Source organism: Schistocerca americana, chromosome 1 (genome assembly GCF_021461395.2).
Source record: "Schistocerca americana isolate TAMUIC-IGC-003095 chromosome 1, iqSchAmer2.1, whole genome shotgun sequence".
Taxonomy (NCBI): domain Eukaryota; kingdom Metazoa; phylum Arthropoda; class Insecta; order Orthoptera; family Acrididae; genus Schistocerca; species Schistocerca americana.
In genome coordinates, this window is record NC_060119.1 from 506811580 (window position 1) to 506837505 (window position 25926).

Consider the following 25926-nt stretch of genomic DNA (forward strand, 5'->3'; position numbering starts at 1 on the left):
GTTGCAGTAAGTACTGGGAGACGAAGAAGCTTGCACAGGATTGAGTAGCATGGAGAGCGGCGTCAAATCAGTCTCAGGACTGAGGACCACAACAACAACAACAACAGTACTTGCTTTTCTCACAACCAGTTTCACCTTGGCCTATTTCGACATATTCTGAGTTCCAAACTGAAACACTGTAATGACAACTAGTACAATGGAGACAGATTTCTGCTGCAAGTCGTATGTGTCGCTTGATATTTACTGACATACTCAATTTGCAACATTCCTTACACAGTACTGAACTCTCAATCACCTTTGAGAGCAATGAAATGTTAATTATTTCGTTCACATTATCCTGACTACACTTCTCCAATAAACTGCAGTATTTTTCAGTTGATCCATGCAACTTCTTGCTTGTGCTAGAGACAGGAGTAGATTTCACTTCATGAATAACCTCACTATTTTCAGAATCATTTCCCAAGGTCGGAGAAATTGTCTCAGTTCCACTAGTGTAACTCGGAGGAGGCTTCTTTCTCTTGTAAACTCTGTTACTAAATCGAGGCATATTTGATAAGTTCCAGTTACGCAACAGAAATAGAACACAAATCGTGCAATAACCACCAAATGCTCAATGCAAACAACAGTATCCAAAGACAACAATACGCAGACAAAACAACTGCCTATCAAATCGTGTTGCCAACATAATATAAAGTCTTTGGAAAGACCAGAAGTTTTGAAAAACAATGTTTTCAATGAACATGTATCCATGGAAATTCAATGTCGCGACATGCCCTCTACAGCACATTATTGAAAATAATATTCTCATTACTTGGAGTTGAGCTACAGGTAAGATTAATATGTCATTTTAAAGTGGAAGATCTGTAGTACTTTATTTCACAATAAACTGAAAACCCAAAATTTCATCATTTTTGGGTTCCGGGTTCCCTTAAGCTCTTAAAGTGAGGAAGTCATCCGTTCCAGACTCTGTACCAATTAGGTTTCATTCAGAGTATGCTGATGCAATAGCTCCATACTTGGAACTATAACATACAACCGTTCGCCTGACGAATTATCCATTTTGGAGAATATATTGTGTTAATGAAAACAGGACTGTCGTATCGAGAAGAGAAAAGAACGGTGTATTGACATACACTGAACACGGATTTAGAAAACATCGTTCTCGTTAAACACTAGTAGGTCTTTACTCACACGAAGTGTTGAGTCCTATTGACAAGGGGTTTCAAATTTATTCCGTATTTATAGATTTTCCGAATGCTTTTGACACTGTACCACGGGGACTGATGACCATAGATGTTAAGTCCCATAGTGCTCACAGCCATTTGAACCATTTGAACACTGTACCACACATGCGGCTTGTTGTGAAATTGCGTACTTACTGAATATCGTCTCAGGTATACTACTGGATTCGTCATTTCCTGTCAGAGAGATCACAGTTCGTAGTAATTGACGGAAAGTCATCGAGTAAAACAGAAGTGATTTCTAGAGTTCCCCAAGGTAGCGTCATAGGGCCTCTGCTGTTCCTTACCTACATAAACGATTTAGGAGACTATCTGAGCAGCCGACTTACGTTGTTTGCAGATTATGCTGTCGTTTATCGTCTAGTAAATTCGTTAGAAGGTCAAAACAAACTACAAAACAACTTAGAAAAGATATCTGTGTCGTGCGAAAATTGGCAATTGACCGTAAATATCGAAAAGTGTGATGTCATTCACATGAATGTTAAAAAGAATCCGTTAAACTTCTATTACACGATAAATAATCAAAAAAGGCTATACTTTCATCTGTTCGTTTTTGTCGCTCGCTTTTCATGCCACAATGTAAGTTTACCCTGTGGGGCTGTTGTAAACAGTGATTGAGAATGAATGGAAAACTTAGTTTACTAACAACATTTATTTTTCCAAACATAGACAAACATAAATTATGCTAAACAAGTTATTGATTGAATACCGTAAACAACTAACAGTTGGTTTAAGAGCACAATGGGCAAGGATCCTGGGTGGCAGACGTGAGTCAAGTACTCTGGCCCTAAAAATGAGGATACCGCAATCTGAATTGAGCAGACTTTGGTTGATTAAATCTACTGTGGTATCGCTACATGGATGCAACTGAGAGCAAGTGGCGATTGATATCTGTACGCCCTGACAATGTCAGACTGGCAGTACGTTACCCTGTTGGCTTCGTGCGCCGATGTAACTTACAGCTGGCGAAATGGGTGCGGCGGAGTTGAGACGTGAGGCGGCACCTGTGAAGCGATCGCAGCCACGAAAGAAATGCAAAAATCTCACGGTCTAGTGATCAGGCAGACGGATCGCTACTTACTCTCTACTAGAGCCCTGAAATCACAGTAGATTTCAGTGTGTGACACACCCGTTCGCTAGTCGTACCAAGGACCAATTTGGCTCACTTACACAACTGAGCGCACAAGGATACCAAACATCAAGACTAGTAAACCAAAAATGAAAATGACAAACTAGTAGTCCGAGACGTTTGAAGTCACACTGTTGGTACAGTAAGAACTTCACCACAGGCTAGTCCGCCCCGGTAGCCGAGTGGTCAGCGTGACAGACTGTCAATCCTAAGGGCCCGGGTTCGATTCCCCGCTGGGTCGGAGATTTTCTCCGCTCAGGGACTGGGTGTTGTGTTGTCCTAATCATAATCATCTCATCCCCATCGACGCGCAGGTCGCCGAAGTGGCGTCAAATCGAAAGACCTTCACCAGGCGAACGGTCTACCCGACGGGAGGCCCTAGCCACACGACATTTCATTTCATACCACAGGCTCTCCAGTCTAACTACTTGCAAGTGAAGTCAGTCGCAGGACAGGTCCCGAGCAGCAACCACACATGCTATATCTGCGGTCAGAATTCCTCTACCAGACCAAGGTCCAGCATCCAAGTGCCTCGCACCTCTTCAGAAAAAAAAAAAAAAGTCCGTTTTCCCGCAAAGTGCACGAACGACACTGCCTTCACGCCGTCTTGAGCCAATCACAGCACTCTAGAGGCGTAAATCTTCCCTCCCACACAACAACACAAAATCATATCGAACAAGAGTTAAGAACCCTGCATTTCTGGATAAAAAAGAAACCCCAATTACTGGCTTTTTTTAAGTTTTGGCAGAATGGGAAGACGATTTTCTCTTAAGTCGTGTTGCTTCCCACGTCAACAAGCGAACAGATACAACGTAAAAGATCGTTATATAAATAGCTTGTGCCTTGGAGCTTGTGAGTCCTACCTAGGAGGTGTAATAAAGATTCCACCTCCAAACGTTTCTCAGACGCTGGAGTTCCTTATACAACCGATGTGGCCTTTGGAAGTGGGTCACAAGCTTATTTGCAGTATCAGTGAACATGAAAACTTGTGAATTTTTATTATTCATAGATCTGCACACAATTCCCAGTTTACAACTCCACTGTGTAGATGCATCCTTTCAGTCCGTCGCCCCCAGACCAGGCTTCGGCTGGCGCCAATGCAGGTATTGCGGCATTGTGCTGCTGGAGACCTGTCTCGATGGGGGCCTGCTCTGTCTGCCCTGTAAAACTGTGGGCCCATCCGACTGAGTGATGGGCTCGCCGCCAATTGCTTCCAACTCCCAATATGCCATTTCTATGAGCTAAGATCCATAAAAATACCTCATGCTTTTAGCGCCCTACGAGGCTCCATCAATGTCTGCTAAGGCCATTAACTTTCCAGAGTCTCACTCAAGGTGTATCAGGTTGTAATAAAATCTTTAATAATTTTCTGTATACGAAAAATAGGTGATTAGAGTACCTCATCTTCTCTCAATGTCATGATAAGCAATGACCACTCACCCACAGCTATACTAAGAATCTATAACCACCACATAATTCTGTAAATGAAGGTAAAAAGATGAATGTGTAACAATACCTCTCTCCGATTTCTGACCACCAAAGCTGTTATCTGTATGGGAAACGAAAATTTCATCAAAATTTACTCAACAACAACATTTACTGAATTGCAATCCGTAAAATGATTTGGCAGCAAAAGGTCAATGATGAGAATATGAAAGTAAGTACTCGATACATTGTTACAAACCATTTATGCCGTAAAAATTGTATACACTAATACAGCTATGCAAATTCAGGTCGCCTAAAAATGACTATGCTGCCTACACAAGCTTATCGCCTACCTATACAACACTTGAATAAAACTTCATGCAATAGCAACATCCCAGTTTAATAATATAAAAAAGGTCATTACAAGTTATCTACTTCGTGGCAGGCCCTGAGAAATAGGAAATAATGACACTATGATGCACCAAAAATTATCAATTTTTAACTGAGGTAATTATAGGGCGGGTGATCAAATAGTAGATTGTGTTCTGAAAATGTAGAAAATCACCAGTAGCAACTTATATCAAAGACACAGACCACTGTTTGACAATCTAAGTCAATCTAAAATTTTCCCACAAGATCAGAAAAAGTAAAATAATATATGTAGTTGAAGAAATAGAACTACTCACACATAGTTTAAAAAAATTCTTAAACATCCGTAAGACATTTCTAATCCAGTTAATTTAAGAGGCGATAAAAGGAAACAAACGAATATCGTTAATACCACGCGCTGCAGTAGCCTGTACCCAGCCACACGCTGTAAGACCGCCTTATTGCTTAAGTGTGAAATTTTCACTTTCTCCTCTGAATGAACAACTGTCTCGTTAAAACTGAATCACATTAGTGTTTTGCAATACCAACTGATGCCAAAGTATATCTGCACCAAAATAATAACAACAGGAGATAGCACTGGGCGTTGGCTTGTGGCTGCTGACCCCTCCCCTTCCCCCTCACAACGCCCATCCCACCTCTCATCCCTACAGCCACTCCATCAGGAGAACAACGAACAAAATTGCAGTTGCTGTATTTCTGGGTTAATTTACAGTAATTATGAAGGTCCATCGTTAAATAAAATATATTTCTGTGTAAATACACTCATGAAGACGAGCAGAACATGCCTGAACACTTAATCTTGTGTTGGGACACACACAAAATAAATATGAAATGTGACTGGTCGCAGTTTATTTATTCCACACAATCAGGGTCACTTAGCCGCTACCAGTATTCTGTAAACAATCGATCTGTCATATATGAAACAGGTTCAAACCTCTGAGTGCGTTACTGATGATTTGACGTTAGGCAAGTAAGTGAGAAAAAATTCAGGAAAGGTTTCAAACTACTTTAGAAAATGCAGTTGAATCACCAGCTGTTTCATTTGGCCAGCATATCATATACCAATTTCGGCTATAGACAATCATCACTGGATGTAAAACAAAACAGATCGGTTAGAAACATCTGACCTTACTTTTTAGCTAATACACCGTCAAGGTTTTCAGAGTGAAACCAAAAAGCTATCATAACCGGTTCTTGACATATCTGAAGTATATCAAAGACAGATTGGTACCCACTAGGTCTATACAGTAAGTCTCAAATTATTATTAAGTTTTCTTGGAAGCCGCTAAGTGCTCTCGTTATCAAACAATAGGGGAGTATATTCTGGGCAATTTGCAAAAGCTAGTTCTCCATGCGTCTCGATGTTCAGGAGGTCATATCTCGTGAACTCTATGTCGTTCAATGATATATTTTTGCAGATACAACTATTGGTACATGTGGAGACTGCAGTTTTTTTGCGAATAGAGTGAGTAGTAATGAAGTAATAAATTGAAACGTAAAGCCTGATGTAGCAGTTTTGCAGCATGAACAGAGAAAACGTAGTACGCGACACACTTTTCTCCTTTCATGATTATGTGGTGGTGGGGGAAAAAGGTAGGGCGATGTCAGTGAGAAAAGGTTTTTTAAAGGTCTGAACTTATGTGTAAACTTTGTGAATAGTCACTAAGTGCTCTCATTCTCAAATACTAGATGGATATCTCCAGAATGAGAATTTCCACTCTGCAGCGGAGTGTGCGCTGATATGAAACTTCCTGGCAGATTAAAACTGTGTGCCCGACCGAGACTCGAACTCGGGGCCATTGCCTTTCGCGGGCAAGTGCTCTACCATCTGAGCTACCGATGCACGACTCACGCCCGTTCCTCACAGCTTTACTTCTGCCAGTATCTCGTCTCCTACCTTCCAAACTTTACAGAAGCTGGTAGAGCACTTGCCCGCGAAAGGCAAAGGTCCCGAGTTCGAGTCTCGGTCGGGCACACAGTTTTAATCTGCCAGGAAATTTCATATCAGCGCACACTCCGCTGCAGAGTGGAAATTCCCATTCTGGAAACATCCCCCAGGCTGTGGCTAAGCCATGTCTCCGCAATATCCTTTCTTTCAGGAGCGCTAGTTCTGCAAGTTCCGTAGGAGAGCTTCTGTAAAGTTTGGAAGGTAGGAGACGAGATACTGGCAGAAGTAAAGCTGTGAGGACCTGGTGTGAGTCGTGCGCTGGTAGCTCAGATGGTAGAGCACTTGCCCGCGAAAGGCAAAGGTCCCGAGTTCGAATCTCGGTCGCACACAAGGTTTTAATCTTACTAGATGGATATATTGTGGGTTTTTGCGCGCGGCGTGTTACCCTGTCTCAAGACGTGTACACAGTTTCCGGCCGTAAGATGTTAAACCTTTGACATGAGATTACACTTCTTAATGAGTAGTTTACGACAGCAGTTCATTGTTTTAAAAATTCAGTTAGTAGTATCAAACTTGAAAAAAATGTTGCCCCTGAAAATCGTTAGATAGGTAACTTTCAACTGAGATCGGGTGCCGCGAGCCAGGTTAGCCTTTTAGTAATACGAGGTTAGCACAGAACAATCGTGTCATTTTGTGCTCCACAACTGGGATATAAATGTTAATAAAAACCACGACATCTGTAGTTCAGGTAAGTCGTGGGTTTACTTCTTGTCTCAGCAAAGAGATGCTAATAGAACGCGTTTCACAAAGGAGCGAATTTAATTTTACGGTCTGTAAACGATGTACTTCAATGTAGTCTAACAATCGTGACGTGGAGGCAACCAACACTGTACGCTGCAGCGCAGCATACTGAAGTTTCTACAATGTTTACTACTCAGAGTACCTCGTGGAGGCCATCCTCGTATTTATTCACTCACATTCTTTTATGTTAGACCAGTGAGTAGGTTGTCTGCCCCCGGTAGCTGGATGGTCAGGCGTGACGGATTGTCAGTCCTCTGGGCCCGGCTTCGATTCCCGGCTGGGTCGGTGAATTTTCTCCGCCCAGGGACTGGGTGTTGTGATACCCTCATCATCATCCTATCATCCTCATCGACTGCAGGTCGCCGAAGTGGCGTCAAACTGAAAGACCGGCACCCGGCGAAATGTCTGCCCGATGGGGGGCCCTAGCCATAGGAATAAATAAAAAGTCAGTAGGTTGACGGGCGACATTGTTCGAAAACAGATACCGGTCACACTTGCGTAATTTTTGCAATACATCATTTTGTACAGAAGAACAAAATTATCAGCTCAAATATCTCATGGGGTTCTGGCCATTAATAGAAAAGCATGCAACGGAATAACAGCAACAGTATCCGATCGTTCGTGGCCGAACAATCCGTCGTCAACTTCGTCCGTTTTTCTAGAAACATACATAAATCACAACATAAATGGAATAAATTATTAGGACACAATCTAGTCGCTTGAATCAGTGATGGTGCCGACACAGTAAATAGAGTTAAACAATCTTCACCGATCACAAATATTACAACTTCCAAACATTCGTCTGCTCAGCTAGAACTCCTAAGAACAAGAAGTGATACAAGCGGAAGAAAAGTCAAGTATGCACTTTCATGTTTATCAGTGGCCTTACATTCACCACGTACATTTTCTGGCAGTATCGACGTTTTAAACAAAATCGCTGTTAAATGAGTTTGTATTACGTTTCATCGAAGATCTTCATTTTATTAGAAATAAAAATATAGTATCTTATTGCCTGATTAATTAACTAAACAGAAATTAGAGAAAAGAGAGAAATAAAACGTAATGCTTCAATGTCTATTACACCACAAGTGGCTTAGTTCTAAATAAACATCTTCAGTGGACCGGACCGAAAGTTCACCAACAGTTTCCGTAACATTCCCACAAAGACGCAGACATGTGATATCGTCTTCATTCGGATATTTCTAACGCTATATAATCCCATTAGGCATTTTTGAACCATGACACGTTGCGGGAATTAGTTATGAAGACAGATTGTGAACTTACGCTCAGGTCAGCTGAAGATGTTCATTTACAACGAAACCGCTCCTGGCGTAATGAACGAGCCATAAATACAGCTGTGGTCGTTACCATTACGGCTTGCATAGAACAGACTAATGTTGAGAGCTGCATCAGACCAGTCTTTGGACTGAAAACCACAGAAACAAGTGTTCCAGGTGCTACAGTGACGCGAGACAGCTGGCCACTGTTGCAGGTTGGGCGGTGACGGCGTCGGAGCGCTCCTGGAAGTACCGGCTGGCGCTGCACCGCAGCGAGCCCTCAGACACGGGCCTCTACACCTGCTCCACGCCGCGCGGACTCACCAGCAGCGTCGCCGTCGCCGTCACAGGTCAGTGCCGCCAACGTTCCCACGTCACGAACTCACCTTTCAGTTTGACGCACTGACGGACAAGTTAATTGCTGTGTTGCAGTCGGAGCTTTCTTTTTGCGTCGAAGAATGCAGTAGTTCCGTCGTCATGTAAATATCTACACGTATCCAGCATTCACGTCTACATCCAGAAAAAACTACTCTGTAGTACATGATAGAGGGTCAATTCCGTCGTAACGTGCATTAATGTTTTTTCTTCCTTTTCCGTTCGTGCACGCTGCGCGGTAAAAAGCACCATACAAACGCCTCTGTGCAAGCTGTAATTTGACTAATCTTGTCTTTCTGATATATTAAGGGCTGTTGTACATTCCTAGATATTTCACTCAACACAGGCTCATGAAACTTATCAAACACAAATTTTCAGGCTAGTTCTCATCTATAGTTAAGAGTTTGCCAAGTCACGTGTTTTAACATTTCTGTGATGCTCATAAATTTAGACAACACAATCAATGGAGGACAGCGACCTGAAACAACGGCCTATCTACAGAATTTGTTGCCCCCTAGAGCTGCTGCTGGCGGCTTCTCCGTACTCAGCGATCGTGTACGATCGCGGAATCACAAGACAACCGAGGAGCCGCCGGCACCAGCCGTAGGGGGCAACAAATTCTGTAGATGGCTTTTAGGTAAGTCGAAATCGGTTAATATGATCTTGACTGCTCATTCAAACTTAAATTTCTGTGATCCTCTCCCGAGACTCAAACCTGTAACCATTAGAGCTGCTCTTCTTCGTATATGTCCCATATCCTCTTTTGGGCTTATATGACGTGAGTGTCACACACTTTAACAGGGACAAAGTAGACTTTTACGAGCAATCTGTTTTGTATGCTATCTCCATTCTGCCAGTAGGCCTATCTTACCAATGAGTCGAAGTGTATGAGCAGCTTCGTCTACGACTGAGCCTTCTGTCATCATTCCATCGCATATACACACAAATTGTTGCAGACAGGTGTTTCTGATTTGACTGATTCCAACTTCAGAGTTATTGTAATCAGAGCTTATTACACTGCTCCCCATTAAAATTGCAGCACAAAGTCCACCTGCTTAGTTGCATCGTAACGTGCTCGCCTCCCATGCAAGCCGACCCGGGTTCGATTCCCGGCAGGGTCGGAGATTTTCTCCTCTCGGGGACTGGGTGTTGTGTTGTCATCATCATTTCATCCTCATCACCAGCGCGCATTTCGGCCGGTGTGGCGTCGACTGAAATAAAACTTGGCCTTGGCGGCCGAACTTCCCCGGATGGGGCCTCCCGGCCAATTACACCGTACGCACATTTCCGTTTTGCAGCACAAAGAGAAATAACAAATAACGAAAAGTGATCGTGCGCGTGAAATGTAGTAGGAAGAATGTGATTAAATTTGTAGCTGATTTAGGGGTGTACAGGATGAAAAATTTAGTACATAGCACTGCCACATCTTGCAGCACCGACGGCTCAAACTTGGCTGGATATCGAGTTGAACTGAGCTCGCCATGATGCTTATACTCTGTTGTGCGATTCATACATCGTAGTGGTTGGCGAGTGATGGAGTCCCATTATCTTGGCAATCTGTTAATAGATACTTTACGCTGATGGGAGACACGGAGAAAGTGCTGCTCAGAATGACAGTCTATGTATCGAGGCAGGTCAGAACAGCATGTTTTTTTTATCATTTATAAAATGCAATATACATTTTGTACCCTAAGTATACAGAATACACAGTGGAATGACACTAAACGAAGTGTGATGCTGATTATGTGCAAAACAAACGAAAAACAAAGGTAAGTCTTCTCTCGTACACAGTCATTTATGCTCCTTCTCTGCTGGTAATCCTAACATTTGCTACGTCATTTATGTATTGTACCAAAACGCAGTTTTGGCAGAGCGCAACTCTTTTCACGAGTGATTTCGTGCTCTAATTTCATTCGATTTCTTACAAGTTCCTTCCGCAATTTTCGACGGCCTTCGTCCGTCAATACATACGGTCGGTTTGGTATAGGCTTAGCTCTGTTTGTTTCTTCGCGTTCCCACTTCACGATAAAATTATCAACTGTCGATTTGAAAAGGTTTATAAGGGTTGAAATGTCCCTGATGGATTTGTTACTCGGGTCACATCCAATGACTATAATCCACGTTGGAAGTCACTGAGCTTTCCTAACCGACACGTTCCGTCGTTCCTTGTTCCTCTGCTGACAGCTCAGTACTCCGCAACTCCTTTTGTATTGGCGGGTTCGCCTCCCGCAACATATCGCGGTCAGTTCACGTAGAGGTGTCCGGATACTTGTGTCATATAAGGTAAATTCTTTCAAGCGAATATTAAGCGTTTTGCCAAATTACACTTCCTTTGCGGTTATGCTACTGTTGTCCTTAGGTTCTTCAATGTAGAAATGTCGATTGAGCATAACTTCACAGCTCTACAGTGAAATATTTACAGGCTATAGAACAGACACACCTCTGTATTTTTAAATCGTCTTTATCCGGCTTTAGTTGTTCGGTCCACAGGATACACAGTCCGCATCGTGTGTGACATATGTCCTCGTTCGCTGTCTGCAGATTTATAGAGGACGAATCTAATAGACAAGTCACATGTTCTAACCCATTCTTCGGATTAGCAGCAGTTTGAATGCACAATGTGGACAGTATGTCAAAATATTTCTCAAGCATCACTAATTGTTGTTCTTGGCTCGAGGTCGCATCCCTTTCTTCGATTGCTATTCTTGTTTACCAATGTAATCTTAAGTATGTAGCAGTTTGAGTAACCATTTTTAACAAACAAATGTTAACTTAGAACAGTCAGCCCTTTCATTTAGAGATGTTTCCTTGTAGACAGGGAGGACCTGAATGTCACAGAAAGAAATTTTGGTGTTAAGTGTCATTTTCTGAGTATTTTGGTATAATGGACCCATGTCTCCCTTGGATCGTTGTAGAGTGATTGCATTTTGTTTGATTTCTTGGCGTCGCTTACATTTACAACTCTATTGCACTGAAAACATCTATACGAGTCCGCAAATGTCAACTGTATGCGCTCTTTCTGTTCATTCACGGTTATTACTTTTTAACATTGGTAGTGTATGCTTCACTCCTCGCCCTCAAACAAGCATTCAGTACTACTCCGTTTTGTCTCTGGCTCGTTTTTTCGTCGTAACATCTCGACATTGTGTGGCAGAGATAGAGGGCTGTGGAGGGCAGTTTAATTTCCCTGTAGCTCAGCTTATGAGATCTTCACTGAAGCAGCTTGTCACTGTGGTTATTGACTCGTGTAGTAATTCAGATGAACACTATACAATAAAAAAGGTTCCCCTTGTTCTGCATTATCTGTATGTGCAGTTTTGCAGCAGACGGATGCGGTACGCACTCCCCCAGCCACAGCAATTCATTTCCATGTGAGTGAGGGGAGCGGCCTCTCAGAGTCGATCTGACGACTACATCAGCTGCTGTTAATTTCAATTTATAATTCGGCTCTCTCGCTTTGCATATATATGGCAGCACGATAATGAATTCGACCCCTGATGATGTGACGTGCGTGGGCCGTTCGCCGCCGCGTGCGTATGACGGTTACGTATCATCTCGTTCATTCCCCACGCAGCTGCCCATATCTCCTGGGGACAACGTCGCTTCCCGAAGCCATGAGAACGCATTTTACTTGCCGATCAGAGCGGGGCATATTGGCACAGAAGGTGAATTCCGCAAAAGAAAACAGCTGTTCTTCCGACACGCGGGCGAGAGAATTGATTCTAGGAACTGTGCGGCTTGAGATTTGTAACACCAGTTGCCAGTACCGCAACAGTTTATGTATTAGTAGTTAATCCTGTATAAATACAGCACATCTGACTTGAAATTTCATTAAATACGTTGGCTGATAGTCGTCTGATGTGGATTGCGAACACAAAAGCCAAACGCACACACTACACATAATCCGAAGGTGACATTGATAAATTCTGAAACAAGCTCTTTGCGTAAAACAGATAATCATGCGAAGAAGTACTCGAAGGCGAGTGTTCATCAGAGACAGGAGTATCGTCAATCCCAGGGAAGTGTGGTAGGACAGCTCTCTTTCTCTATATACATAAATGGTCTTCGGACAGGAGGAGCAGTAATCTGCTGCAGTTCGCTGATGATGCTGTGGCTTTCGGAAGGTGTCATCGTTGAGTTAATGTAAGACGATACAAGATTACTTAGACGAAATTTGTATTTGGTTTGATGAATGACAGCTTGCTCTGAATGTAGAAGAATAGTTTAATGGAGATGACCAGGAAAAACAATCCCGCGTTTCTCGAACACAGTATTAGTCGCGTGCTGCTTGACACAGTCAGCTCGATTAAATATCTAGGCGTAACGCTACAAATCGATACGAAATAAAACGAACAATTAAGGATGATAGCAGGCGAGGTCAATCCAGTGGCTGGTATTCTGTTACCATCCTTAAGTCCTACGGTTTATTCGGAGCATTTTAAGAAAGAGGAGCTCATTTGCAAAGGATACCATGTATAGGACGCTAGTGCGCCCTATCCTTGAATACCATTCCTGTTTTGGACCTCCATCAGGTCCGTTTAAATGAAGACATCGAATCACTTCAGAGGCGTGCAGCTAGATTTCTTACCGGTGGATTCGGTCAACATGTGAATGCTACAGACAAGCTTTGTGAAAAATGTGAATCGCTCGAAGGAAGATGAAATTATTTTCGCAAAACACTATTGAAATAATATGGGGAACCGGTATTTGCAGCGGACTGCATAACGATGCTGCTGCCACCGACGCACATTCCGCGTTAAGTATCTCGAAGATAAGACAAGCGAATTTAGGGCTCGTACGAAGGCATATGGGCAGTGACTTTTCACTCGCTCCATTCGCGTGCAGAACAAGAAGGATAATGACTAGTAGCGGTACGTGGTACCATCCACCATGCTCCATACGGTGACTTGCGGTGTATGTATGTTGATGTAGCTCAATAACAGCGTGGAATTTCGATTTAGACTTTTATCAATCAGCGGCTGCGGCGGAACCTCACATTGCGAGAAAGCATTATTTATTTGCTGCACGCAGCCATATTTCTTCTCGTTTAATGATGTCTACAACATATAGTATCAGTTTCGACGTCTTGCAGAGGTATCTGATCTACCGATCCGCGTCGATTTTTACTTTGATCTCGTCTGTTACGGCCATAAATTATTGGTATACTTGTTCCGGTATGTCAAGAGTTAATTTGATTTTTAGATTTAAAGACTTGTAGTGATACTGCTCTTTCTTGCCTCTGAGTCAGTTGTTGTATATAACGTTTTTTGGGAAAGCACTTTCAGTGGGTCTAATTTCAATTGAGTTTTACTTTTTTAAATGGTGTCTCGGTGTATCACATACATTACCAACGACGGTAGTGGTCTAATTGAACTGATAGGCTTAAAGTACATTTACTTTTTTTTAAAATCATACTGAAGGTGCGACGTGTGAGGCTTAAAGTCGTGTACCGCCTTCCTCTGTGCCAGGGTGGAAGCGACTAAGCAAATTCAGTAGCAAAGACTCTGGACTGCAGCAGACTTCACCATTGTAAATATCTGAATCCGACAGCAAGGAGAGTATAGTACCTGGTAACAATGCGAGTTTCGAGAATCAGTGATGCCTTTGTTGTGGAGACTGTGAACGGTGCCTGCAGACGACAGTTTTGGTGTTTTCATCCTCATTGTGTATAATTAAATGACTGACCTTTCTCTACCATCCGTTTTGTAGTATTAAAGGTACATAGCCATGCAGAGTGGCGAAAAACATCTAATGTATTTTTTGCGGCATTGTAGAACAGGCAGCTGTTTCGGATCGATACAACATCGGTGCGTGAAATTCTAGAAACTGTGACTCACGATGTTTCTGCATCCTTACTACGGTGTCCCGTCGTCTCACGCCATTATAACAGGCATGCATAAATTTTGACAAAAGGCATCGGTCTTGCTAAACAAACCTTTATTTACGTTCGAAAGGTAAATGGACAATACTGACAGTGGCCTTGATGCCACTGAGAAAGACCGTAGCTGTTCTGTTCGTTAACATTCATCAACGATACAGTTCACTGAATAAATGTTTTAGACAGACTGCACAAATTACTCTTCAAAAAATGGCTCTGAGCACTATGGGACTCAACTGCTGTGGTCATAAGTCCCCTAGAACTTAGAACTACTTAAACCTAACTAACCTAAGGACATCACACACATCCATGCCCGAGACAGGATTCGAACCTGCGACCGTAGCGGTCGTGCGGTTCCAGACTGTAGCGCCTTTAACCGCTCGGCCACTCCGGCCGGCAAATTACTCTTCACCTGGTATGTATCGAAGACTGTGCAAAATTTAAATTCTCAAGTTCGTTTGCTGTTTCTAAGCAGGTATTGACTAAGGTTAACGTGCAAACAGTTTTCTCAACATTGTCTTGAGTGCCAGCTAATGCCCACTTCTATCATAGTCCCATACTCAGGGAAAAGGTGTAGGGAATCCTGCACCGCCTCTCATGGCAAGGTCCTAGTGTAGGTCCTGTGCCATTGCATTCCTCTGACCTGTCATGAAGTGTCCAACGTATATCTTTGTCATGTAGGTGACTGTCATGAGTGCTTGTATAGTGTAGTGCTAAGGATGTGTTGTTGTGGTTTCGGCACATTGTGTGTTGTGTAGTTAAACCCGGAGAGGCTTCGTCCCGCCGAAACCCTCAGTGGTTCACAACACCTCAACAGACTACAACAGGTCACCCACTCCACCGCCGCCCCACAGCGAAACCAGGGTTATTGTGCGGTTCGTCCCCCAGTGGATCTCTCCCAGGAACGTCTCATACCAGACGAATGTAACCCAAATGTTTGCGCGGTAGACCAGTTATGGTGTACGCGTACGTATAGACAGTGTTTGCGCAGCAATCGCCGACATAGTGTAACTGAGGCGGAAGAAGGGGAACCAGCCAGCATTTGCCGAGGTAAATGGAAAACCGCTTTAGAAACCATCCACAGGCTGTCCGGCACACCAGACGTCGACACTAATCCACCGGGCGGGTTCATGGCGTGGACTTCAGTACATAGTCTACTCCTCTCGAAAACCACAAAAGGGCCCGTGAGGCTTGACATCCACACCTGACATATGGACCACCATTTACAGTGTCATATGCCCTCAACATATAAGACACTGTGGAGGCTTTTGCAATTTAGCACATAATATTGGCGCAAAGACTTGTGATAAGGTATTTTACGCTACCACCTTTCCTCCCCTTGCTGGTCAAAAACCGGCAGGGAAAATTCCATCCAACACCAGGTTCGTATCTGCTTACCCCAAGTCGAGAGCCACTGGACAGGCGTGTGTTAGCGACCTCGGCTGCGGGTCGGGTGCATATTTATATGAGGGTCAGTCAAATGAAAATGAGACAGATGGAAAAAGTATGTAAACTGTAAATTATTTCCAGGGTAATCACTATTAATGCATTTATCCCTCTCTGAGAAATGCAGTCAGTTCCTTCATGGAACGCATGTGTACAATCTTGGTTCTGCACGTATCCGCACTCTGTTTTCCATGAAGGAACTGACTGTCTTTTCTCATTTACCTTCCTGTTTCACCATGTGGTAGATGCATTAACAGTTGTGGTAATTACTTTTGAAATAATAAACATTTTCGTACTTTTCTTCCGTGTGTCTAGTTTTCATTTGACTGCCGCTTATATAATCTGAAAATTTGATTTACATAGCACTGGGTAGCAAATTGGCGAGAAGGAATTTTATCGTAATTGTATTCCGGACAGATGTTGTTTAACAGATTTCCATAGTCCATTTATTGTGCCTAATGATGTACGTAAATCTCTAATTGTCCATCTGCAATGTTACACTTGCTTCCCACTCAACAGTGGAAGAACATGCAGTTGTTGGTGACACCAGAAAAATACTCAAAAAATTATCATCACCGTATGATATCCTACTGTAAAAACCTTTCACATTATAGCGTGACCTTTTTGTTTGATTCTGGAAAAACTTACAGCAAAACTCTGCGATGTATAATACGAGATCAGAAGAATTCTGACTCAATTTTTCTGGTAAACAAAGAAGTTGCAGCCCACAAAATGGAAAGTAAACATCATCATCACTTTCCCCTTGTGAGCTAATAGTGTGTGTACAGAGTTTGCTTAGTGGTTGGTATCGAGATATGAAGGAACAGTGTACTAATAGCACAGCACATAATGAAATAATGTGCACAATGCGTGCCGTTTTTGCGATGATTTGTGGTTAGAAAAAAAGCATGAATAAACAAAACAACGAGGTTGTGCTGTTGTTTACTGACTGGTCTTCTGTTCGGGAAAAATGGAGCCTCTAATCCCCATCCGGATGTTCCGATTAAGATTTTCCGAGTTTTCTCTGAATCATTACGGAGAAATGCGTTGGTGGTTCCTGCTTTAAGACAAATTTTTGTATCGCTCTCCTGTTCGGTTTTAGGAAACCAAATGAGCAACACGTTGCATTTGCGAGGGCAACAGCCTGATCGGCTAACTTCTATGCTAATCAACTAGGAAACGGCACAAGGTATCGAATTTTAGTCTTAACATATATTTCTCAGTGTAATATACCCTGCAACAGCCTTACAAGCTTCTCAGACTGTTTATGAGCACCCTGTACCTGAACTACGTTATTCGTAACAGAACTGAAATATTACGACATGTAAAGATAATGCAGCGGATAATAAGATTATTAATCCCACAGAAGATTTCCAGTGGACGGCAGCTCCCAAATAACTTCCGTACCTTGGCAGAGCAATATGCGCCTCTGGATTTTTTTTGTACCATACAGTTACTCGTAACTTATTTTGTTGCTCTTTGGTAAGTAATAGTCAAACTGTGACGTCAATTGAAGATAAACAAGAGAGATAAATAAAGCAACTGAATCTGTGAATTAGTCAGAAAGCACCCCACTTCTTCAGAAGCAGACGATTAAAATACACGAATGAATAGATCTGTAACATCCTCGTAGAAATAATGGCGCTCTTCTTGGCGACTTAACAGGGATATTGTGCATCTCTTATGGTAATCGGCTTTTCAAAACATCAGTCGCATATTTCCCGTTGATTTTCCTCCCCATCTGATGCTGTTTTCCTGTGGATGATATTGACAGTCGCCGTCGATCTCGCTTCGAAATTTGGCATGTACCTATTGATTTTATTTCATCAGGGAAGCAAAAACAACATTGGTCAAGCCCGCTGCTGCCCGCACAGAAACAGAGTTTAATGTACAAATGTACGGTATCGTTCCCTATGTCTCTAGTAAAGTCAACCAATGTCTTTGAACAATGCAAGGAGGTCCTTTACTAGTGCCTTGCTGGACACAATCCTTCAGGTCTGGTTGAACCGAATATTCTGCGTCTTTTAATCTCCAATACCTCGCATTCGAAGATCAAATGTGATGCGGTTCCTCGCCAACCCCACATATCCTAATTTTGGGGTCCTCTTCTGTTATTTCCATGGTCTGTCAATAATCCAACCATGAGTTTCATTTCTCTTCTGTTCAAGGTCAGGATTGAGGGACTTCTCTTAGAACATGGCTTCGACATCAATATCTTGCCATGTTTTTGCTTTTGGACCTTAGCCCAATATTCTGCATGTTGTCTCCTTGTCCAGTCTCGTAGTTTTATTTTGATCATCGCCTTGGTGATTGTCAGGACACTTTTCCGGTCCAGTAAATGGTGCCATTGCCCCTATTCTGGCCAACCTATCGGCTTGCTCATTACCACTAATCCCTGAGTGACCAGGGACCCAAAGTAGGTGTGCCTTATTGCTTTCCCCTAGCTCCACAAGGAATTTGTGGCATTCTGCCACGATCTTTGATCTTGTCGCAGAAACTACCAGTACTTTCAAGACTGCTTGGCTATCTGAATAAATGAAAATGCTATGACCTCTGTATGACCTCTGCAAATTCTCCTCCACGAACACGCTGATAACAGATATTCCTGCTTGAAACTTGGCTGCTCTCTGTATACCCCTGCCCCAACACCTCGGTCTGTTTTCGAACCGTCAGTGAACCAGACTATGCCCCCAGGACGTCGAAATTTGTTCTCCCAGGGCTCTCTACTTCCAGTTACTATACTGAAAGGCTTGTTGAAGCAGCTGGAAGTTGGCCAGCATTTCCAACGATATTTGTCTACCTCTCTCAGTATTTTAATGTGAGATCCAGGATACCCCAGTTTTTGACAGTCTTTACCCTGTGCGCTCCAGCTGCTGCCTCCATCTTTACCCACAGGTGTAATGGGGGCATGTATAGCATGTTTCTCATCCCAGCAGTGGGTGTGACTGTACAATCTCAGCACCTTAACAAGCTCCTTAGCGGCTACCTGCTGCTCTACTCTTTTCCACCACACTGTAGCCTCATAGGTGATTACAGGTCTTACTATCATAGTATATATCTAGCAAATACTCTTGGGGCTTAAGTCTCAGATTTTACCACAAGCTCTCCTTGGAACATGTGCTCCTTATGTAAGGGGTCCATAATAGTTCCTCATCCAGGGTTACCCCGAGGTATTTCACTATCCTCTTCACTGGTAGAGATTCATCAAGAAGCTTGAGATTCCAATATGTGTGTTGGATCTGCTTCCTTGTAAATGGTACTATAACAGTCTTCCTAGGACTGACTCTTAGGTCCTGTTTCCTGCACCAATCTACCACAATTTTCAATGCTCCTTGTGCCATAGCTGTGACTGTACCTGAAAATTTGCCAAGTATTACAATGACAAGATCGTCTGAGTATCCCTGGCAAAAGTACTGTCTAGAGTTTAATTCTACAATGAGTTCATTCACCACAAGGTTCCATGGGATAGGGGACAGGACGCCTCCTTGTGGACAGCCTCTGGTGGTGTTGATTACCATTTTTTCTTGAATTACGGAGACTTCTACCTTTCTGACACTAAGCATGGCTCTAATCCACCTGCAAATGGTGGTCTCCAAGCCATGTACCTCTGCTTCCTTAACCGTGGATTCGAAGGTTGTGTTGCTAAAAACCGCTTCGATGCCCAAGAAGATTCAGAGGGCTATTTCCTGAATGTGTAGTGCTTTCTCCACCTTCCCAACACGTTGGTGGAGTGCAGTTTCACACGATTTTCCTGGTTGGTACGCCTGTTGGTTTATGTGTATAGGTACCCTAGTTAACCTCCTCTCCCTAACCTGCACTTTGACTAAGTTTTCTAATGTTTTAAGAAGAAAGGAGGACAGATTGATTGGTCTCATATCGCTGGTCTTGGATAGTAAATTCTCCCTGGCTCTGGACTGAAGACAACCTTCACTGCCCTTCACTGACATTAGGAATGATTCCTGCTGCTAGGCTAACCCTAAATAACCTGCATAGGAATCTTATTAAGTTCACACCTGCTTGATTCAGGACCGCTGGAAAAATTCCATCTGGGCCAGGTGACTTGAATGGTTGTAATGTTCCCCCTACCAATTGGATTTTACTATGGTCAACAAAAAATGTTCAAGTGTGTGTGAAATCTTATGCGACTAAACTACTAGGTCATCAGTCCCTAAGATTACACACTACTTAACCTAAATTATCCTAAGGACAAACGCACACACCCATGCCTGAGGGAGGACTTGAACCTCTGGCGGGACCAGCCGCACAGTCCATGACTGCAGCGCCTTAGACTGCTCGTCTAATCCTGCATGGCTATGGTCAAATACATTCTCTGGGAGATTCCCAGTTCTCCCTTCGAATACCTGAAAACTTATATCTCACAGGGATCTCATTGTGGTCTATGTCGTCTGTCAGAGCACATCGACGAGAATCAGTCTTGAAGAGTAGTTCCACTGTTTCATGTGCTGTCCTGGTATACTCCCCACCATCTTTCCTTAAAGTTCCTCCTAGATTAATTGGTATCCAAGTGAAGATTTTTTGAAGTGTTGCCTGAGCAGTTGTACCCTCTACAGCCTCACAGAATACCTTCCAGGACGCCTGCTTTGCTTGCTCGATCGCAAAGTTGTATTTGACAAGGGCTTCCTGATATTCTGCCCATCGTCCTTTCCTTGTTGCAAGGTTAAACAGTCTTCGTACCTTTTTCCTCTGTGATTACAGATTGTTATTCCACCGAGATACATTCTTATTCGTGCACCTCTTGGTGACTGAGCAGTTGTCATGGTATGAGGTCATGATGGCAAGGGTCACTGCCTCTGCTACCTCCTCAAACTCTACTGGATTCCTTATCAAAGCACTGACTTCCGATAGGCTTCAGTCGAGGTTCCTCCTACATGCCACCCAGTCCGTTTTCCTGGGACTCCGGTAGAACATGGTCTGTCTAATGTCCATTTCAACCTCAATCTTAATATACATGTGGTCTGATGAGGATGGCTTTCCACATGCCATTGTTTGACTTCACTTTCCATCAAAGAGGAACATCTTCCCTTCTTATGTTGCTAATTGTTCCTTGCTCCAATTGAGGATCTCTAAGTTATTAGCTATAAGAAATTCTAGAAGGTAATTTCCTTTACTGTTGGTGTCGGTGCTGCCCCATACACCAAGTTCTGGGCATTAGCATCGCATCCAATGAATAGTTGATTGCCCTGTTGTGCACAGACTTCCGTCAGTCTCTTTACCTCCTGAGAAGGAGGAGCACTGTCCTCATAAGGAAGGTATGTCGAGACCATTACAGACTCTCTCGTGCTACCTTCCTCACGCCTCACCCTGAAGTCCCTAGAACAAACGTCTGCCACCAGCATGAAGGGGGTTCTATTTTTTACATCAATGCACATTCAGGAGTTTCTTATATTTCTAGTATAAGTAAGCATACCTCCAGTGCCATCGAGGCCCGATACACCCCCATTATATATATAGTTCCTGAATCAGGGGCATTTTCACTTCTTGTCTTCCCAGAAGATGACTTAGAGCAGCAGTGGTCCCTTTACTGTGTTGGAGATTTATCTGCAGCACATTCAGTCTCCATCTTGCAGCCATTGTCGCTTCTGATGTCTTTGATTACCCTGACGACAACCTGTGAGAATCCCAAGAATAATCTCAGGTCCTGTTCCCACATAGCCTTCAGAGACTTCTCTCCGACTTACACCATGAGGGTTGGCTGTTTGGTGCAATCTTCCGGTTGATTACCTTCGAACCCTCTGTCGTGACTTTCGAGTTTAGAGACCCTATGTTCTCAATCAGAGTCTCTGGACAGGTATACTTAAGGTACCCAGATTAATATCTTTCGTGTCTTGAATAGCTCAGCCACTGTCTTTACCAGCAGCTTTGCATCCTCCCACAGTGATATTATGGGCACCTTTTCCTTTACCCAGTCCACTGTACCCACGCCCTCACAGACAAAGATAAAAGAACCTTGATCCGGATAGACTCTCCTGAATTTGGGTCCTGGACCAGTGTCCCCTGCCATCTTCTCAAAGAGAGCCATCTGCATGAGCTCCTCCTGCTGCGAGGTGATCTTGACCAGTGGATAGCCTTGCTGGATAACTGCCATCCCAAAAACAGAGACTGCAGCACTATAGGTCTGTTTCTCTATTTCTTGCCTCAGCTTTTTCTGGATACGCTTATACTGAGAAGTGGGAGTCTTAGATTCCTCCCTTGTTCTCTTACTGCCTGCCGTTGATGTAGAAGGAGTTTTAAACCCTCTTCGCTCTGAGAGAGCCCTTTCTTGGAGGTCTTGGGCTCAAGCCCTTTTAGTTCACCTTTGTTTAGGAAGCCACTCTTTTCCTTCCTTCAGCGTTTGTTCTCTAAGAAGTTTCTTCCTCTGAGCCCCAGACTTGTCTTTCATCTTAATCTAGTCCAACTTCTTAGTAACCATTCCCAGGTCTCTCTCCCCCTTCAGCTGAGGGGATGTTTTCCATCGGTTCCAGCCCCAGTGTTTGGGTGGTTGAGGTCTCAACTTGCCACTCAGTTTTGCTATTTTATTTATTGTCCATTTTGGTCCCATGAGAGTTGGGATTATATTCGATCCACTCCATGGAAACCCCATGCAGTGCAAGGCTAATTAGTCAGGGAGGTTGCCCAGTATCCCTGAGTCTCCATTCACGACATATTTTCCAGTGTGCCACTCACCCCTCAGCCCGGATTGCATCACACCTTGGGTTGGGTATTGAGGAGTTGGGAAAGGACAAGGAATGGATGTGGAATTTCAGGTGTTTGTGGGAAACACTTAGTCTGGTCCATCAGCCAACACCTTGCTGACTGTAGGTTCCCAAAGGCAGTGTAGCCCTCAGCTTCACGCGAACCCACAAGCCTCTTCATTCCTAGGAACAGTGCTACTTCAAGATGGTGTACCCCAGAGAGGTGGCATGTACCTATACTAAAACAGTACTAATCGTGTCGACCTCTGCATGTAACAGAGATATTCCATGATTCCGAAATTCTTCTTACACTGAAAATTCGTTAGTACGTTTTAAATATTTCCAGTAATGACCGTAGATGTTTGCCATAAAAACAAAATAAAAATATCACAACAATGCAGCAATCTTTAAGAAACACTTGACAGTGAAATTTACTTTTTAAGTCTGATTCTTGTATTTAATTGACATTTGACTTCAAAATTTAATACCACTCCTCAATAAGTTATATTCTGCAATTAATAACAGTACGAGCAGTCAAGTAGTTGAGCAACTTACATTCAAACCAACAATCTTATGTATCGAAAGAGAGAACGGGATTCAATATCTGAAGAAATGTAAATCTCATGGTCTTAAAAGTATGCCAGGGGAGATGATCAAAGAAATGCAGCAAAAAGGTGTTAATGTGCTGAAATCACTGCATACAAGAATATGGTAAACCCAAGGAGTGGCTAAAAAACTGGTCGAAGTCTCTCGTCATCCTCACACAAGAAAGGGACAATCAGGAACTGCTCTGACTGCCGAACTTTTGCTCTCAAATCATAAGAAAGCAAAATTTCCTCTACATCTTGGAGGAAAAGGAACTAGTGAACCGATGGTCAACATATTATAAAACAAGTAATGAGAAATCGTGAGAATCGTTTGTTCTTGTTTTCATCTGTTTCCTTCATTGTAGGAACGCCTTTGACTATGTTGTCTGGGAAAAGCTATGGCAGGTGCTTGTGGAGTTTTGTGTCCCATTACACTTCACAATACTGATCAGAAGTCTGTAGGGTAATAATCTCGCAGCTACGAAGATAAATGCTGGGATGTTTGATTTATTCAGTGTGTTGAAAGGTGTCAGCCGAATTGTGTTCTATCTCCCCAGCTGTGCAACATCTATGCAGAAATGTGATTAGGAGTGATGTTGATGGTTGAACTAAAGGCATCTGCTGAACTATTAACAACCTCAAATTTGCTAATGACACCATTGGATTTGGACAGCATGGAAGATGAAATTGTTGAGCTACTAACAAAAGTAAAGTAGAGAGACAAGCAGCGTACTGACATATTTGAGCTTTGGTGCTGGCGAAGGATACTTTATATAAAATGGACCGAAGAAAACAAAAGTGTCCATTATTGACCCACTCAATATCTCCAAGCGCCTTTCTTCTCGTGTTAGCCAAAAAACTCTCAAGTGTTTTGGCTATTATGTGAGAAGAGTGGAGAAAGTCTAGAGGATATCATCATGGAAAGAAGGACCCAGGCAATAGCTGGAGGCGAACAGCAGCAGGCAAGTGTACGGTACAAATAAAGATCTCTGGTCTACCTCTTCAGCAGAGTCTAAGAGAAGCCGGTAACCATCCGGGATGGAGACGCTTGGTTCATGGGGTCACTCGCTCAGCAATGAGCACAACGACTTGTGATGAGTCATAAACTAGGGAGTTCTGAAAATAAAGAAAAATTGATGATTTCTTAGAAAAACAATAGATCGAGTGTCATGCAATACATTTTTTTTCTTATAGCAGGGCCATTCAGAAAGTAAGGTCCGATCGGTCACAAAATGGAAACGACAGTGAAAGTCCGATGAAATTTTGCGGAGATGTGTTGAGCAGTGTCTCTAGTATGCTCGCCGGTCGAATCACATCCTCTTTTCTGTTCTGAGCGCACAGTGAGCATGTAAAGACACCTAGAAAATAGCATCTCCCGCAAAATGCGTCTGGTGAGAGATTTCGCCTGATATGCAGCCAACGTAACGCAACTGTCATGTGTTTCCGCCTTCATGACTACTCTCGCTCGCATTCTGCAGGGGCAATGAAGATGCTCCTGCAGCGTTTTTGATAAGAAAAATGGTTCAAATGGCTCTGAGCCCTATGGGACTTAACGTCTGAGGTCATCAGTCCCCTAGAACTACTTAAACCTAACTAACCTAAGGATATCACACACATCCATGCCCGAGGCAGGATTCGAACCTGCGACCGTAGCGGTTGCGCGGTTCCGGACTGTAGCGCCTAGAACCGCTCGGCCACCCCGGCCGGCTTTCGATGAGAAGTGTTTGTTTACCCATAATACAGTCCGTAATTGGCTCCCTTTAAGTTTCGTGTCTACTCACATGAACAGCTGGCTATGAATCCAAGAGTTTGGCACAGTCAACGAGCTGTAGACCAGCGTAGAGATTTGGCGGAGAGTAAGGGCCGCTGCCTCCCATGACGAATCCATTGGAAGCTTGGTACAACGCTGCGACAAATCTCTAAGTCGGAGCGGCGGCTATGTAAAGAAGTAGCCGGAAGGTCTAGTTAAATGTTGCAAATAAAACATTTTTGATTTTCATAGTGATTTCCATTTCGCGCACTATCGGACCTTACTTCCGAATAGCCCTTGTAATATATCCGTCATGTAGTGTACACGAAATAACTTACTCTTTATCATCTCATATTCGGTTAGTGAGATTCGACAGCTTTCTAACCGGCTACGTACGGGCAACAATCTACGCAAGGGATAATTCGTAAGCAAAGTGCGGAGAACTCTAACGCAGCAAACTACTATTTCTAATAAAATAGAGGGTTGTAATTTTCAACGATATCAGAGACCGCACGAAGAAGAGTGCGTTATGAAGTTACTCTTGTTTCACAAGGTTGGAATGTTTTCATAAAAGTAGTTGAGCACAGAGCTAAATGACTAGCCTTCTCTGTAAAACTATTTATTGACAAATAGCACTATTGCAGCTCCAACCATGTGTCCATTACCAACTGGCGTACTGGAAAAATCATCCTTCAGGAGATGTTGCACTTAATTTTCATCTTTCACATAAATCGCATCAAACCACTAAACATGATTTCTGTATCAAAGATAAAACAGTGAACATGTGTAGTGGTTTGCAGTTTGTGTAAAGGGTGATAAGATAGGTAACATTGTATACCCACCATCTAAACTTACAAGGGGAGGCCGCCAATTGTGAAATTCAGATTCGATTCATACTGCGCATAATAAAAGCTCATAGCCAGAGGTGTAATGTGGCAAAGCACCAAGATACACTTCTCAGCCGTTGTCGAGAAAATCGACAGTTAAAATAAACCGTTGCGGTGAAATACTCTCTACGACTGATAATTCTCTACAGCGTCGTGGCGC

At 43.1% G+C, this 25926-nt stretch overlaps 1 protein-coding gene across 1 annotated transcript in view; it reads left to right on the forward strand.

The window, feature by feature from the left end:
* Nucleotides 1–25926, forward strand: part of LOC124624337 — a 558871-nt gene that overhangs the window by 457533 nt on the left and 75412 nt on the right. Inside the window, exon 5 of the mRNA XM_047149100.1 lies at nt 8367–8501. Coding sequence (XP_047005056.1) covers nt 8367–8501 — 135 coding nt within the window. The remainder of the gene's footprint in view (nt 1–8366; nt 8502–25926) is intronic.